We start from the raw sequence: 18,218 nt of genomic DNA, 5'->3' as shown, positions 1-18,218 counted from the left end.
AACTTGTGTTCGTATCAATATACGCATTCCTGAACCTCTAAAGAGTAATTTCCAATGCATTAACTTGATTATGATAAATCAACTCTAGTTGATATAGCTTTAATAAAAAATGTTTGCATTGTTCATTGATGTCTTTTTTTACTACCTTCAAACAGGGATTACTCACCTCAGAAAGCATAATATTGTTTGAAAGAAATTCGGTAAAAACTAAACGCAATGTTGGCTTATCTGAGTGGATAATTTATAATATATATATATAGTTAATTAAGATATATTAAATGTATTTAAATTTAAATCTAAATTGAATTAAAGTTGGAAACGCGGGTGCTTAGAGCAGTCCATGATTCTGTTTCTTGACCGGGGGGGGGGGTGTTAAGTGCAAGTAAGTAATTACGATCAGTTAGACTCGGGTAGCGCAATTATCTTTTTATATTATGGATTAGGAAATATTTATGCAAAAATTTCCGGATTAAACATAGCATTTGTAATTATGAAAAATAAATGAATATTCAGTTTTGAATTTAAAATATGCTTTCGTAAATACTGATACCTTTTATTGCATAGAATTTGATTGAATTATTTTTTTCTTAATCATACAAAAAGATGATGCATTGTAAGATCATATGATAGTGCAACATGAGAAGATGGTATTATAGAGAGCAAAATAAGTTTGAGTGTCAGAGTATAAAACAACAACACTTGTTATCTTATAAATTGAATATCTCTTTCCGCGATCAAAATAATTGTCACGTAGAAAAAGATATCTTCCTCGTTTAGCTAATTAAGTAATTTTAAACTGTGTATATGATAAATTAAGTTCAACAAAATCATACTTTGAGAGCTGCCTTGTTTGAACAAATGTGCGATCACCTAGATGAACTTAACTCTAGCTCGCATATGCACTGTTGTAGCGATCTTTCTTAAATGAATGTGGTTTTGTTCTTTTCATATTTTATTCTACTTCTTGAAAACCACTTGGAAAAAAGAAATAAAAGTGTATGGAATATAAATGAGTTTTGAATTCGATTTCAAAATACGCTAAGGGAAGAATTGTCTTTTTAAACCACGATTCTTATCGATCATTATACATGTATACGATTAACATCTAACAGACATAATTATTAATATTTTAATATATAATTTATTCTCCGTCAAAATGTTTCATGGGCACAAACGGTAAACTTTCGTGCTATTTAACAATAGTATATTGATTAAGACGCCGTTTTGAGTGCATTGTCATTATTTTTATACAATATAGACATGAAACGGATATTAAAGACTGGGATACAACTTTTATAACAAATAGGGAAAAAATATTTAGGGGGAGATAATACTTGTCAGATACTTTATTTTATTTGTCTGACTCTTGATACATGTATAATTAGACAAGTGACACACTATTTATGCATTTTGAAATGTGTTTCATAATGTTCAAACTCTGGATGAACAAACAGAACACTAAACCTTGGACACAGAAATCATACCTAACTATTTATATTTACAAATACTGAATATGAAGTGGCGGACAACAATACCGGCTATCGGTAATTAGGAGATATCCTTCAAAGATTATGGTAGTTTGCAAGCTAATATAAGCAAATATATACATTATCATCATCATTGATATTATCGATGCATTTGATGTAATTGGTTTACAGGGTTCACTCAGTTGACTAAATGTTAACTGAATGGTCTGTGGATGTGACTGAATGGTATAGCTATGCCATTCAGCCACCTTTCAGTTGACTGTGTGGTAGAGCTTCATCCTGTGGTTGTCAAGCCCAGTTTTCCAAACTAGTGGTATCGTATTTAAGATCTTTGCCATGTTATTACAGACATACACATCGTTCGTTACATAACCTGCGAAATTCGCAATAACAGGCAACAACAGTGTTAAATTAGATTTTATTTTACCAGTATTATTGAAAACAATTTCTAATTCTAATGCATTTTAAATTCTTTTGGCAGTGCCTTTTAGAATTGTAAAACTGTGAACAACCACGACAGGTAACAAAAAAGTAGTTCTATGTGTATTTTGTTCGTGGTACATTTTTAAATAACTTCCTTGCTAAGTACATTCATTATAAAAAGCAAAAATGCCATCAAACAGCTTAAGATCCTTTATATATATACATGTACATCTATATAGTATTGGAATCTCAATTTCCAATCTCTAAGTTCGATATTCATCTTATAGTTCATTAATACTTTGCTGACTTATGGTTTAAGAACAAGTTTTAAAAACGCTATTGCATTTGTAACTATCCCTTTTCATTTTACTTAAAACCCCTCAGTATATTGTTCATGAGTATACGAATATTTTTGATTTGGAAGGGTCAAAGGTGTCAAAGGTGAAAAATTGAACTGACTGTGTTTTTTTTAAAGAAGTACATGACATTAAATAACAATAAACATCTACTTCACACTAACGCATTAACAATATTTCCACTCTAATGACCGCAAAATATAACTTTTTTGCCCATTGAATATCACTAATACCTAAACGGGTCTTTTTGAATTGGGAGTGTTAATTGATTAACCATTGGTCAAATCGCTGTGCGTTTAACCTCAGGTGAACTTTAAAAACTACTTTCACCTGATATACACAGGTCCTTTTGTCTCATGTAGCAATAGTTCATCTGGTTTTCTTTCTTGTGTGTGTTTTTGTTTCATTTTTTTGTTTTTTTAGCATGTTTTAAAAAATGCACATGTATTTCATCTATGTATAGGAAACAAACCACTTGCTTTTTCGTTTTTGCTATCAATAAATGAAATATACCAGAGTGAAGACATCTCGGAACAGCATACTATTTATTCAATTGCAGTTCCTATCAATAAAACACTGATCGTTAAATCAAGAACCAAAGATCAAGCGACAAAATGGCTGTTGCATGGTTGCTTCAGCCGCGCAAAGCTGAAACAGTGAAATTATTTCATTTCTGCATAATTGCTATACTTGATTATATCATAATTAGCATCTTTTTTCATTGTTGTTGCATTTTGTGCTCAAACGATTATCAATCGATTTCAACGTTTTAACAGTCAGGAAAATCTGCTCTTGCATTAGTATATGGTGTGTTCCTCTGAGTGATTAAAAAAATGTATTAACTTGGAAATTGGTTCATAACGCTTTTAATTATAACATATTTCAAAATAAACTACATGTATAACACTACAACCAGGGGCAATAGTTTTTTGTGCTTGTCGGTGAATTCATTTTCTTAGAATTTCTTTACGTTATTGTACATTTTTGATGTACAATTGCATACCGCAGATACTTAACTGTGCAAACCAAATCAAACAATATAGCCTAGATAAGTCTCATGATCATTAAAGTAAAAAATGTTAACAACACTTGTTCCCGGAACATGTTTAAATAAATCACGTGTAATTTTAGAAAAAAAGAAAACACGTTAATATTGTCATTACTTCCTTCCATTTTAGACATGCATTTGCTCTGGTTGCATTTATGTATTAATTTATTCATCTTAATCAACGCATACGGTAAGATATTAACTTTTTATCTTTCCTTTTTTTGGTTTCTTTTTTTTTCTAGCTAGAGATAGTTTGAATTAAAAATGTGTTCAGTTTATGTTTTGTTTTGAGATTTATAAGGACATAATTCCATTAGAATCATTTTACTCCTGGCAGTTGGAGTCAATATTTCCACAATTCTACAGTAACAAACTCATAAATCTCAAACGCATTTTCAACACTATACATCTTAAATCCTCATTAAATACGTGCCAAATACGAGAGTTGTTCGGAATTTATTACGACAACACGATTATTTCCCTTTATAATTGATAAATTTTATGAAAGTTGACATATGATAATAACAAATAATAAAACAAAGTATTATTTAAAGAATATTTAATATTTTGTTTACAACAATAGATAAACAAATCGATGGTCGGGGTACCCGGAGCAGGCATGAACTCAAAGATTAAAAAACTTAAACATCTACTTTTTAAGTGTCCATAAACTTACAGTTAATAATAAAAGGAATCAAATTCAATATTTTCATTTTGCTATTTTTTGAGGCTTACTTTTTATCAAGATTCACTAATGTTGGCGTTGAAATACGAACATGGTACACATATATCTACCAAGCAATGAAAACCTGACAACGACTTTACGTTTAGTTTTGACGTCAAGGCGGCGCAGCGAATATCCATCAAACTGTTAGAAATCTTAAAAGAAAACCTTTAATTGCAATTGCTCCGGGTCACTGAACGAAAGCACGTTGATCCACTCACCAGGCATGATCTATTCATGCCATAGACTAGAAACGTTTAACATTTATCAACTATACCCTGATTTACTTTTTGGTGAAATTTCAAGGGTTTATCTTTTTTCCAAGAAAAAGTAAGAGAAAGTGTCTCATTTGTTTACGAACAACCCTCGTAATAAGCTTTGTCATTTTTTTTTTACACTATTATATCTTTAAAACACAGACAGGAAGTAAACACTACATACCTCTTACGCCCAATTGTTATTTTGGTCAAAATACAATTAATAGATATGAAAAAGAAAACCTCGATATTTGTTTTGATAATGAGAGTCCTTATATAAACATTAAACAAATTGACTAGTATTATCCGAAATGAAAGCAAATTTTGACGCTAGGAAAACAAGGATGCGGATAAATAATGTTTCAATGAATTAAATGTGGATTTGGTTTTGTTTTGGTTTTTTTCTGTTTTTCGTTTTTGTTTTTTTTTGGTTTTTTTGTTTTTTTTTTATTGGGGGGGGGGGGGTATAAAATGGTTTTGACTCACCAATAAGCAATGCTTAATTAAAGCAAGGTTTTTTTTTTAAAGTGCTTTTATTAAAGCAGGCGTGCATACAGAAATTATAACATAAAAAACCAAAGATAACCTTTAAAAATTAATTGTTGATTATTTTGATTTCTTTGAAATGATGGTCCTCAATGATATTGCAACGAATTCTGATCCTACTTTAATAATGTTAAGAAAATATTGCTCTGGGGAAACCAGCATGGCAGCGTTTTCCGTATAGTGGTCGACCTTCTTGGGAAGCGGATCGTGCTGTGGACGGACGGAAGTCAAATCTCTCTCGGTATGACGACCAGTGTACAATATCCGGGAACAATCACCCGGTGGCGGAATGGAGGGTGGATCTAGGGGAAGTTCTTTGCATGCATCACATTGTGATACACTACAGGACTGACAATGAACCTTGGGGTACTTCAATTTTATATTTTCATTTTAAATATACATACCTGGAATGCGTTTTACAAAATAACTTGTGACAAAGTCGTAAATATTTTCAGTTTCATGGATTCATCTTTAATGAACAAAATTTAAAGAAAACCATTTATTTACAACAACTTTGATTTCCATAATCATATTTTACACCTATTAGAATAAACTATTGATTAATATGTTATTAATTACCATTCATTAATTTGGTCAAAGGTCGTTAGTTCTTTTGTAAAACGCAGCCCAGGTAGATGTAACATCTCATTGTCATTGTTGTCAGATAATGAAGGAAGCAAATTGAACCCTATAAAATACTTGGTCTTGATATTTTTACGTTTAATCCCAAATCCCGAAATGTAATATGCTGGGTTCTTCCTTACAGAATTACTGTTTGTGTTCACAATAATCCATTGAATAAATTCAAAAGCAATATATTTATAAATGTTGATTTGTTGAACAATTCATACAGTTTAAACAAACAAAATTGGATTATGTTTGGTTATCTTTTTAATAGGAAATCCAAGTAAATATTCGGGGCGATTTTTAGGGTTCTCTGTCTACATATCAAACACAACGAACAAAGAGGACGGGATTCTGTGCTTCAGAGACAGGAACTTTACTAGAGCAACAATATAGAATCCTTTAACGATAAGTTGTCCTATTCATGGACGTTACGCTATCTACTATAACAATCGGACACAGCCCCCGTTTCCTTCTGGTTATTCTACAGATGGAGCATACAACGAAATCTGCGAATTTGAGGTTTATGGTAGGATCTAGCGGCGACTATTTCAGCATAAAAATTGTTTTAATTGTCATTGATAAAATTTTTCTACATGCTGTAAATATCCTTGTTTAAACAAAAGCACATAATAATTGTTTTATCCCTTTTTTATCAACAAAATAAGAACATTCTATCCTATAAAAATGAAAAATACCTTACGTGCTGCTCTTAGATTGAATTTTATATACACTGTCTTATCATTAAATTATTATTTCAAACAAACAGAAATCATCATATAATTTAAGGTTGTCCCACACCAGGATATTACGGAGAGGACTGTTCCTTGCAGTGTCCACAGAACTGTCAGGAGGGTCACTGTCACATCGTGGATGGAAGCTGCCTGGGGTGTACTGATGGATACAAAGGTCCAACTTGTAATGAACGTGAGTATATGCAACATATATAATTATGGTAGTAGTTTTTAATCGAGCAATTTTAAAATTGTGTATCCAGGCTGGTTTAAAATAAATATAGATGATGTTGTTTTTTGGTTTTATTTGAATATTTTTATAAATGATCAATTACAGTGTTGAAGCCAATCAATATATATACTTAGACGGGCCCATGTCTAACAAATGTCAAAAAATATAATTTAACAACATATTATCTAAAAGAAAGTCTAACATTTCTTTTTGTCTAAACTGACTGATATTTGAAGAAGTACCTTCGCGGGTAGGTTAAGGCAACTGCGAGTTTAATGACCGTCAAAACTATGATCAATTTAAAAACTGTTCATTTTTATGAAAACAGTGCTGAATATGAATACCAAGTGAATGTGTTCCCAAAGATATCATTTTTCTACTTCGGAATCGACTCGATCCTTGAAGCTACCGAGCCATGGTATCACGTGACAGTTAAAAATAGATCACTTTTTTACCTTAACAAAAAATGAAAAAGTGTAACACTACCCCGAAGTTTATTTGTATGTTTGCTACTATAATTCGATCGGCAATTAGTTCATGTTTATTGGTATTGCTGCTAGAATCCTATTGTTAATCGCATAAAAAAGATATTGTAAATATTTATCGTAAACCCTCTCAACTTCTATAATTTCATTGAAAATACTACGTATTTTTCATTTAAAACAACGAAGCACAGGATTCTAGCAGCACTTTTCAAGTAGTTTGGGTCATATACCGTTGATATTCACTAAAGTCATCTTTCATAATATCCGGGGTAGTGTTACACTTTTGCCTTTCTTTGTACACACTGACAGAGGAAAGGATGGTCAAGCCATATAAATGTCGATCTGCTTACCTTAAAACATTCGCTGATAAAACAAAATATCCATGCCTATATTATCCTGATTATATCCTAACCGACACTCATCTAAATCTTAGGTATCTGTATTAAATAAGTCTTATTTCGGCATTGTTTACACTGCATTCCGATGATTTGTCTCCCGACATGATCTTCTCTTTTAAACATGCTTGTGACGTCATCAATGATAATTATACATAGTAGAGAGAAATCAAAGCTATATTCAGTTAGAAAAGTTTCTAGTGATATTTTATACCTGTAGTTTTTATGATTTAAACCAGAGATAAAGTTAAAATCGACATGTTTCTGAGTAAAATATGACATCATGCTGCTTATTGTGACGTCATATCGATCAGAGGAATTTGATCGCTGAGAGTTGCCTTATCATACCCGCGTTGCACCAACTATTTTTTTTAAGTTGTGTATTGAAGGACAAATAGATAAATGTTAAAAAAAACAACACGAAAAATCCCAATTTAAAAAATTCATTTATCAAACACTTCCATGAATTTTTTTCAATTAGTCGCGTTTCATTTATATGATGTAAGCACTATTGTAAATGTCTGTTTGTCCTGCAAATGGTCAAACTTTTGACAATCATCTAAACTTCATTTTGTCTGCCAACCATAAAAATGTTTCAATAAAACTCTACTTAAACAACCATGACCACATTTCTATCAACCGTTGAACTTCTTTTTCATTCGGACTAAAATTTGAATCTTTTTGCTGAATGATATAATTTTTACATTACAGAATGCAACGGCAAATCGTACGGTCAGGAATGTCAGCAGAATTGTGGAAACTGTATAAACAATGAACAGTGTCATCACGTGAACGGAAGTTGTATAAACGGTTGTGCCAGTGGATTTTATGGCACGAAATGTGACCTAAGTACGTACATGTTAAATTTGTTTTAAGTATATGATCGTGTATTACCCCTTTTACCATGATATCGTCTTATTCTAAACAGATAAAAATTCTAAAATAGAATAAGCAATTTGTATTAGTTTTATCTAAAAAAATGTCTTATATCGCAATTACAGCCTGCCCTGAAGGTCGATATGGTTTCAACTGCCAGGAACAGTGTAACATCAACTGTGGAGTTCCATACAGATGTGACAGGGTGACAGGGCAGTGTGAGGGAGGATGCCAAGTGGGTTGGGAGGGGGCCACGTGCGATACACGTACATAGTCATTTGTTTACGTTTATCAACATAACTATTTAACAATAAAGAAGTACAATGAAACAATCTTAACCAATGAATAAAAAAATTAATTCATATATCTATAAAATTTATTGCAAATTTTGTGTTGGCTATGCTCTATTCAAACGATGAATTTCTATTTTTTGCTGGATTTTCCAGAATGTAATGAAGGAAAGTTTGGTCAAAATTGCAACCATTCGTGTGGACATTGTCTTGACAATGAACAATGTAATTACATCAATGGTACATGTCCCAATGGATGTGATATTGGTTATCAAGGAAGTCAATGTACACAGGGTAATGGTAATGTTATAGCTCCTAAAAATCTATGATAGATGTTTTCGAGGAACGAATAGAAAAGAAATTTGTGAGTTGTTAACTGTCGGACAAATTTAAGTATTTAATTAAAAAAATTGTTTGTTTGTTTTGTTTTGTATTTATATTTCAGTTGTTAATCCATTCTGAAGATAAACTTGAATTAATCCAGTAATAAGAAAAATTATTCAAATTGTATAGAAAAAAAAGCCAAAAAAAATAAATTCAAAAAAAATGTTTGATCGTGTTGTATAGTTTGCAGTAATAATACACATGGAGATGGATGCTTGCTTAAATGTGGGAACTGTTTGTATCTGTACGGAGAACAATGTCATCACGTGACTGGTCAATGTCCACGAGGATGTGAGATTGGCTACCATGGCGATCGCTGTGACCAGGGTTTTGAAGGTAATGTCCCTTTCATGTAAAGGACAGTAATCGAATATGTTGGAATAGTAATGTTGTTTAAAGAAGTAACAATAAATGAATATAGCTTTAACTTAAAAAATTTCGAGACTTACGATTTGTATTTCGTAAAAAATAAATCTGAAAAATTAGAATTTGCTTTAATCATATTTTTTTTAAACTTGGAGTCAGGTTTAATTCATCCTGTATCTAAGAGCCAATTATCCACCTCACTCTATGTCTATACGGCATTGCTTATCTTAAGTGGATTACTAAATGTCAATTTGGTTGTCTGGTACGTTTAAATATGAATACATTATGATTTTTTTCTGATTTTTTAATATCAAAGCAGGTTTATAAGTAATTTTGAAATTCTATTAAGATTTCTCAGAGAACGAAGAAAGACAATGCGCAAACATAAAAAGAACCTGAAAAGTGAAAGTGAAAGGAACAAAGAGTTGGAGCACTCAATGCCTATTCCCGAGTGTTCGCACAATCAATATGAAAACTTCTCTCTGTATGAGGAACTTGGGATATCTAAATAGAATAATACTTGTTCTTGCCTTTGAAAAAAAATCTTTGCTGCGCAAAAATGCACCCCCCCCCCCCGATACTACATGTACCTGCCTGAAATATTAGTTAAATATTTTTTTATCTTATTCGAATGAAGAACTATTTTCTCCGAACCATAATATGGTGATGGTGATTGTAAACTTATTCCATCAAGCAAATTTACCTGAATCCAAAAAAATAAAAGTGAGAAGTATTCAAACTGTTATCAAAGGACAAAATCCATGTTTAGCTATAAATGGCCCTGTGATAGTTCAAAAATTAAACTAGGTCAAAATGAAATAAAATTGGTGTTATGTGTTAGTCTAGACCTGATACTATTTTGACATGCCAGAATTTCCCCGCCAAAACGTCTGCTTGCAAAAATATGTAAATGACAAAACCGGTTCCGGATCGGTTTTGGGGTAAAATCACAGCATTTTCGTTCTTTGGTGGTGTTTTTCAACAACAGCACACCCTCTGATCTAAAAACTGTTTTTAAATTATGAAATTGTATCAATAAAAAAAGATATTCAAAGAGAAAGTTTTTGGATCAGAGGGTGTGCTGTTGATGAAAATTAAAATGTAAACAAGAAGAGGAGCAATCCGGATTTACTTATTTTTTGACAGTATTGCACGTTTTTTCACACCTTTTTGTTTTAAAAATATAAAAACCACAAGAATCAAACACATTGTGTAATTGTCATCTAATCTGAAAAATAAAAAGGTACAGTGTGTTGTTAATGAAACGTATATGTGTTCAATTTTAACACCAAATTTTGCGCATGCACGACATTCCATACATGCTTATTTGCATACGTAAACAAACAGCGACTTTTACTTTGCGTGATTAATCTTGAAAATACACGAACGAAAGATCAACAAAACCTATAGAAAATGAAGAAAGAAGAACTCTGAAGGTATGTATAAGAATTTGATTGAATACGTAGATTTCTGTTGATTTTTTCTTGAATAAATAATATTGTTCGCAACGTTCGTCTGCATGATACTATTTGACAGATGAGAAGATTGTTCAATCCGTGTATACGTTACTCAGCCTTAAAGACTGTTTTTATATAGGCATGTAATTAAAAACATACAAGAATGATTATTAATCTGAAGATTTGGTCTAAAAACAATCAATATTCGATAGCCGATACTAAAATGCATACTGGCGAGCCAGTATAGCAGATATCATGTAGGCAAAGAGTGAACGTTAGTCGTCTATATTTAGAAATAAAAAATAAAGGACGCAATATAGGCTAATGGAAAATATATATTTAGTAAATAAATCAACCTGTATAAACCATAATTATTTTCTTAATAGAAGGAAAAACGGCCAAGTGTTTTGTTTTAAAGTTTTTTTTAGTGTACTGTACAGCATATCATTCCCACATCTACCGTAGTCTGATTGGTGTAAAGGTAGCGTTCTCGACTGCAAATCCGACGATCCGGGATCGATCACCGCTCGGCGCGCTTTATTTTTTTCTTTAAATATTGGATAGAAAAATTATTGAGTACACCTTTTTTCAATATACACTTTTTTTCTATACCCCCCCCCCCCTAAAAAACCCATTTTCATCATAATTTGGCAATTATAGTTTATCATCATATTATAGCAATTAATTAAAGTTAATCTAGAAAAATATGTGTAAATGATAATATATTGATCACATGTCAAAAACAACACTTGTAACACAACTGAAGGTCTGCAGCTCCAAAAAATATTAGACTGACAGTTCCATTAAATACATTGGGGGGGGGGGGGGGTACTGTAATTCTACAGTTTGTCAATTTGAGTTTTTCTATAAAGTTAATTTATACTTGATACATTGCAAGTATTTGCTTAGTAGTTGTAAACATAAATATTCACAATACATATAAAATGATATCTTTATTTTTTAGTGAACATTAAAGTTGTGTATCACTACATTTTTGGTTGTATTTTCAGAACATAAAAATGAATGAAGATCAAATGAAAACAGAGAGTAAAAAGATTTTCCCATGCATCCTTTGCAAAAAAAGAACAAGGCCAAATGACAGAAAAAAATGTGAGTCAACAGCAATCCGTCGCTTCCTCAGAAAGAACTTTCTTGGTGAGGCAAACTCAAATGACATTTTGTGCAACAAGTGCAGACATCGCTACCATGGAAACCAGAAAACATGCCAGCAGAAGTCTAGTTCCCTTCCTGTGTGTCAGCCTCTACAACCAGGAATGTGCAGTCCACCATCTATATCTTTGCCTCTCCAGAGAACACCTTCTTCACATGCTTACTGCTTAATCTGCAAGCGACCGGGTCCTAAACTTGTTGTCGTGTCTTCAGCAGCTAGATTTTCAGCCTTTCTTCACCATGAAATCATCATCCCACCTGGAAGCAGATGTTGTCCATCCCACATTGATGAAGGAGAGTTTAGACCTGGTGTTTTGACCAAAATACAGACATTCGAGTCTTCATTTGTAAACAAGTCGACAGTGCTGGAACTGATCCAAAAAATACGAAATTATGCCCTCCAGACCTCAACAAGCAGATTTTCTTTTGAACTGTCTACCATGAGCAACAGTGATTATATGGCACTGACTGGTATCTCTAAAGAAAACTTTGAAGACCTCCATTCCTTTATTTCCAGTGATATTCGAAACACACAAAACCGGGGCACAAGGATGTCACTTGGAATCTTTCTTCTGAAACTGAGATCAGGAATGTCAAATCAACTTCTGGCCACGATTTTTGGAATTTCAAAGTCTTCCCTCTGTAGAGCAGTAAAATCAGTCCGTACAGCACTCATGAAGTCATTTGTACCACATCATCTTGGACTACAACATACAACAAGAGAAGAAATTATAGAAAATCATACAAGACCTCTGGCACAGGAACTTTTTGGTGATTTTACAAATAAGAAAGCTATTGCTGTTTTGGATGGAACTTATATATATATTCAGAAAAGTAACAACTTCCAGTTTCAACGGAAATCATATAGTTTACATAAAGGCAGGCCCCTTGTTAAACCCATGGTTGTCACATCCACAGACGGATACTTTCTAACAGTCCTTGGACCCTACCTAGCTAGGAATAATGATGCCACTATCCTCAACCATATGCTTCATACCAATGTAGAAGATCTGAAGGGCTGGTTCCATGAAGATGATGTTTTTGTTGTAGACAGAGGCTTCCGAGATTCAGTCGATATGCTCGAGGAGCTGGGAATAAGGGCCGAAATGCCTCGCCTGATGAGCAGAGGGCAGAAGCAGATGACAACCTTAGATGCCAATGCCTCTCGTCTGGTCACCAAGGTTAGTTGTTTTCATATTTTGATTACCAGACCTACAACATAAATTCAATCATCAATCATGATGTCAGAAAAACTTCAATACAATTACATTAATATACAATTATTCTACATCTGTCTTCATCTGAAATATAAACAAATGCTGTTCCAAATCATTGATTTTATGATTTTCATCATTTAAATTTTTTTTCTTTTAGTAAAGAAATATACCCACTGTTAATTTTAAATAAGGCACTTTTACCTTTTTTATGAGTGGTGCTTGTTCTTAACTTTTCAGATTCGTTGGGTTGTTGAGGCAGCCAATGCAAGGATAAAGCGATGGAAGTACCTTGCTCATGTTCTTCCAACCAATCAAGTGCCATTTATCGGTGACTATGTGCGCATCGTGTGTGCCCTCTCCAACCGTTACTGCAAGCCTCTGTCGACAGGAAGTGAAGATGAAGACATGGCCCTTGCATGCAAAATGAGGTATTTGTCAACAAAAGTTAACTCATTTGTTGAAGAAAACTGTCTGCATAAGAAGTCTGTAAAGTGGGAAGTGGCTACTGATTCTTTGGAATTCCCCAACATCAGCGAAGATGACATACGAAATCTGACCTGTGGAGTTTATCAACTGAAGTTGTGTCCAAGTTATATTCAGGAGTATTTGGAGGGGGATGTGGATATCTTGGTTCACAGTGAGTTCCATGGGCTTATCAGGGTCAAGCTACAGAGTCGTCATGTTTCTTCCCGACAGTATCTGCTCTGGATCCAGTTTTCCGAGTCTGATATCACTGCATGGTATTGCAGATGTCGAGCGGGTGCCCGTGTTGTGGGAGTATGTTCCCATGTCGCCGCCGTTATCTGGTTTCTCGCTGTTGGGAGACACAACAGGGAGGCTATTTCGTCTATTCAAGACTGGTCCGAGTTTGTCACTGATGCAGCTGTCATTGACGAATCTGAGGACAGTGATGACAGTGAGGTAGAGGAGTAACTGAGTTCATTTTTCTTCTTCTATTGATTAATCAGACTCTGTTGGTATCCTGAAAATATGAACATTTTTGATTTATAATATGAAATATTCATTTATCTGATTCATTTAAACACAATACAGATCTGGTTGCATTATTATCACACAAATGTTTTGTAATCAACAATTTGTCAATTGTAACATATTATGACTTAAGCGAGAATTATATCATAATTTTTTTTTACATATATACTAGTAGAAAATTCTAATACAGTGTCAAAAGATATTTTTGTGTATTAATTTAAATAAGATGTTTATTGTTGTCGATAAGTATATACAATCTATCTAAATCATGATGGAAGCACACTACCTAGTTTTTATTATGCAACTTTCTTGTCAATTACAAAATCTTCACTGCAGATAAATTGTACCCTGATTACTGGTATATATATATATATATGTTTGTATAACTTGAAAACATTGTTTGCACTAGATAGGGGTATCTCCTCTGTATAGACTAATGTCAGTGCATTTTGCATGATGTGTTCTGTTATCATGTTCGTTTAATATTGAATCATTTTGTCATCTCATTTTTAAACTAATTGACAATGTGCCATAACAAAGAATCATTTACTTTATGATTACTATATTTGTTACCCATTATTTGCTATTTTAATTTCTGTGTTAAATATGTTACATGTAATTATTCTTTTATATATTTTTGAAATATATGAGTCATTGTTTGGGTTGAAAATGGTAGTTACATATATGCTATGTAGTCACTAGAGCTTAAAATATGTTACAAATAGAGTATAGTTATTGCTGTCGTTGTTTTTTTTTAATACATGTAGCTCTTCTTTGTTTTGCATTCAAGTTGGATTTAATGTATATCCTTGTACATTCTTGGAATTGGGTAAATGTGTGAGTGTCTCAGATCAGCTGATGAAAAAATGCATGATATGTGTTAATAAATAATACTTTAAATAGCAATTAAACAATAATAAACCAATCTATAGTGAAGTGAACTTTTTCCCGCAATGAAATGGAAACGCTGCCAACACACCATACCATGCGGCTATGCAGCGTGTTGTACATTACATGTGACTCGATCGTTGATCTAACTCTTTTTATAAAAACAATTCAAATATTTCTTATTTTATATTTCCTTACGTTACAGAGAGAATATCGAGATGTTTTATAACACTTACTTTACAAATGCGTCGATAAAATCCTTTGCATTTGTCGCTGTACAATCCTGTTTGTCACCGTGCGAAATCGTGTCACAATGGCCGACTTTACGGAAACTAAGGTGTGCCATTCGGGTAAAAAAAATTCAATTCCGTTTCTTTCTCGATTAAATTCTGATAATGAACTTATCTTTAACTTCAATCTAATGACAAATACATTCAATTTCATAGATAACAATATAGTTAATATGTAATTTACTTGAAGGCTCTTTTAAAGACGTAACGTCATGCTTGACGCTATAAAAAGCACGCGTTTTTCGCTATTATAGTGTCTTCAAATAAACATCAGAAATATAATTTCTGAATCCTTAAACACAAAAAAAAAGTTACATAACGAATGAAAAAATGTTTTAGAATATTATTAATACAATTTGAATTGCTTTTGACGTTAGGCCGATTTTGGCTAAACATGGATTTAGTCCTTTGATCAATTTTAAGCCATCGTGTCTTTTGAAAGTATGCAGCATTCGTTCAATATCATTTGATAAAAAGGATAAAAACAATTTTTTTCATAAAAAAAAAAACCCCATTAAAAATTAAGAAAATACAATTCAAGTTTGTTTATAAAATATTCGTTGTAAATTTATCCATGGTAAGGATCCAAAGACTAGTATTATTTAAGCTGCCCTTAATCATAACGTGAATATCATTCTCTTTCAATAAATTTTGCATTGTCGTCCTTAGAACAGTTTGTGTTATTTTCTGTTTCTAAGTCCGGATATAGTTTTCGTAATTAGTCTTTACACTTGGATATATTGCTTTCGTTATAACATTTAGAGGCACTTTTTCAATGCTTAAATGCATTTGTTTGTTTACTGTTATCCCTTTCCTGTATAGTTTTTATTTGTCAAAACAGTTATTTGGCAGTATGTTGATTTTTCTATCAACCTAGCTGTGTTGCTGCAACAATCGATCAATTTCAAATCATTGCCAATTATGACCAAAATGATTTTGGATACCTTTTAAATTTCATTAAGCAAAGAATCAATTTCTGGCAGCCTTATGTACTGTATTTAATGATACATGTATTTTATATTTGTATTGAAATATCGTTTGGGCAGTAACATCAAGGTTTCCGACATTCGTTCATATATTTATTAACTTGCTTATTGCTTTTTTTATCTTTTGTGTATTACTGTGATGTCATTAATATTCAAGGGTATAAAATTTCGTTGATAAAGTGAAAATCACAGTTTCAAAAATACGTAAATTTGTGGCCAATGACCCTATCAATACAAATGTTAATAGAAATTGCATTTCAATGAACATTTAATTTCGTGGATCAGCTTCACAACGAAATCCACGAAAATTTGTATTTAACGAATATTAATGAAACCACAGTATATTATTCGTAATTTCTTTAACATACATTTCTAATAATGCTTTTTTTCATGTAATTTGTAAAATGATGGCAAGACAGGCCGTTCCAAATTCTTCACACAGGAAAACACTTCGCATTTTTATTACAAAAATCAATGATTTAGTCTGCCCTCCTTAGAATCTTCACACACAATATATGTATATCTGTATGCAGTTAGCATTATAGAATTTATATATGTCACTTTACTTGTATTTTCTTTTTGTATTGTAACACAATTTCCTCTGACGTCATTTGAACATTGTATATTTTTTCTGAGCCTCAGATACCATCTTTAGTATGACCATGGTGAATAAACTGAACTTGAATTTGAACTACACCTAAAAACCTATTTTTCTTTTGCACTTTTATATTATTACAAAGGCTAGGCATATCGGATTCAAATTTGTTACACCGATTTTTCACTATTTGAATGTGCTTTGCTGTAACATAAACATGCTTTTATAAAACAATGTCAACATTTTTGACTAAGTACAGAACATACAACATTTTTTTTATAATCATAACTTACAAAAATAGTTTAAAACTTGGCTTCTTTCGTCAAACTTTATATTCCTGAAGTGATAGTTTCAGCATTAAAATAAAAATGAAATGCATTTTTAATTATTTTATGTACACATTTTATCAATATCATATCAGTTATTTCATTTTTTACTGTTGAAATGTACATTCATTCAATATAATAATAATTTTATTATTTCAAAGACAATAATGAGTGTAAACATTCATATCTTTTTCATTTTCTATTTATTGATGTTGCATTTATTCAGAATAAGTTTTTTTATAACCGTGTTAAATCTGCTCTATAGATACGACATCCAATGATACAGTCAAATTACCAATATATTAATCAAATAATCAAATTGAGTACCTGAAGAATGCAACCGCATCTTTTCTTCCCAAACATCATATCATATTCTTGAACTTCGATAAATAAAGTTTAGTCATAGAAAAATAAATTGATCAATGCAATCAAAAGCCTTTTCCATGTTCTTATGAGTTTCTAGTCATAAAACCACTTTTCACATTTAATCTAAACGAATTATTTCGATGTAAAACGTAAGGTAGTTACATGTACAGCTGTTAAATTAACTACATTATAAAAGGCATTTTAGAATGCACTTTTTGCATTGATGTTCAAAAATATATCAGATTAAAACTGTATTGAATAAAGATATTGATTATAAAATATACAAATAATTATAAAACACAAAAAAGAACCAAAAAAAAAAGACATGATGGTTACTCTGCGCAATTGATGTGATATTTTGACAACAAATCTGAATGAACTCCCGAACTTTGTTGTTCATTGTGCAATTGCAATTCAGAATAGCTAACATTTTTTCAAAAATTATCTTGTTGATGTCCCATCGATCTAAGTAAAAACAATCATGTTAAAAGGTCTCAAGAACTTTGACTGTGCCCTGTACATTTTTTTTCAAAGTGCATTGATATCGATCATTTTTACGCGCTTAGAAAAATAATATAAAGTTGTCATTTTATAAAAAGAATCAAGTTTATGAACTTACTCCCAGGTTAAACGCACTTTGAAAAAAAAATTCAAATGTGTGAATTTTTAAAGCTGACATGAATTTATAAATATGCAATATTTC

The 18,218-nt window shown here is 32.0% G+C and overlaps 1 protein-coding gene and 1 pseudogene across 1 annotated transcript; both read left to right on the top strand.

Moving 5' to 3' along the window:
• Window positions 1-1,980: 1,980 nt before the first annotated feature.
• On the top strand, window positions 1,981-9,739 carry LOC128171577 (multiple epidermal growth factor-like domains protein 10; annotated as a pseudogene).
• Window positions 9,740-10,300: 561 nt separating this feature from the next.
• LOC128174533 (uncharacterized) lies at window positions 10,301-13,550 on the top strand. Its single transcript, XM_052840066.1, has 4 exons — window positions 10,301-10,663; window positions 11,695-13,035; window positions 13,309-13,499; window positions 13,535-13,550. The coding sequence occupies exons 2-4, from the start codon at window positions 11,704-11,706 to the stop codon at window positions 13,548-13,550; spliced, it is 1,539 nt and encodes a 512-aa protein (XP_052696026.1). The 5' UTR covers window positions 10,301-10,663; window positions 11,695-11,703.
• Window positions 13,551-18,218: the final 4,668 nt, after the last annotated feature.

Source organism: Crassostrea angulata, chromosome 2 (assembly GCF_025612915.1).
Source record: "Crassostrea angulata isolate pt1a10 chromosome 2, ASM2561291v2, whole genome shotgun sequence".
Lineage (NCBI taxonomy): Eukaryota > Metazoa > Mollusca > Bivalvia > Ostreida > Ostreidae > Magallana > Magallana angulata.
This window is presented reverse-complemented; position numbering and strand designations above follow the sequence as displayed.

What these genes read in the sequence shown, in the direction of transcription:
- LOC128174533 (XM_052840066.1), top strand. Translation starts at nt 11,704, where the DNA reads ATGAATGAAGATCAAATGAAAACAGAGAGTAAAAAGATTTTCCCATGC. An exon ending in CCTCTCGTCTGGTCACCAAG is followed by an intron (nt 13,036 to 13,308) that starts GTTAGTTGTTTT and finishes TTAACTTTTCAG; the next exon opens with ATTCGTTGGGTTGTTGAGGC.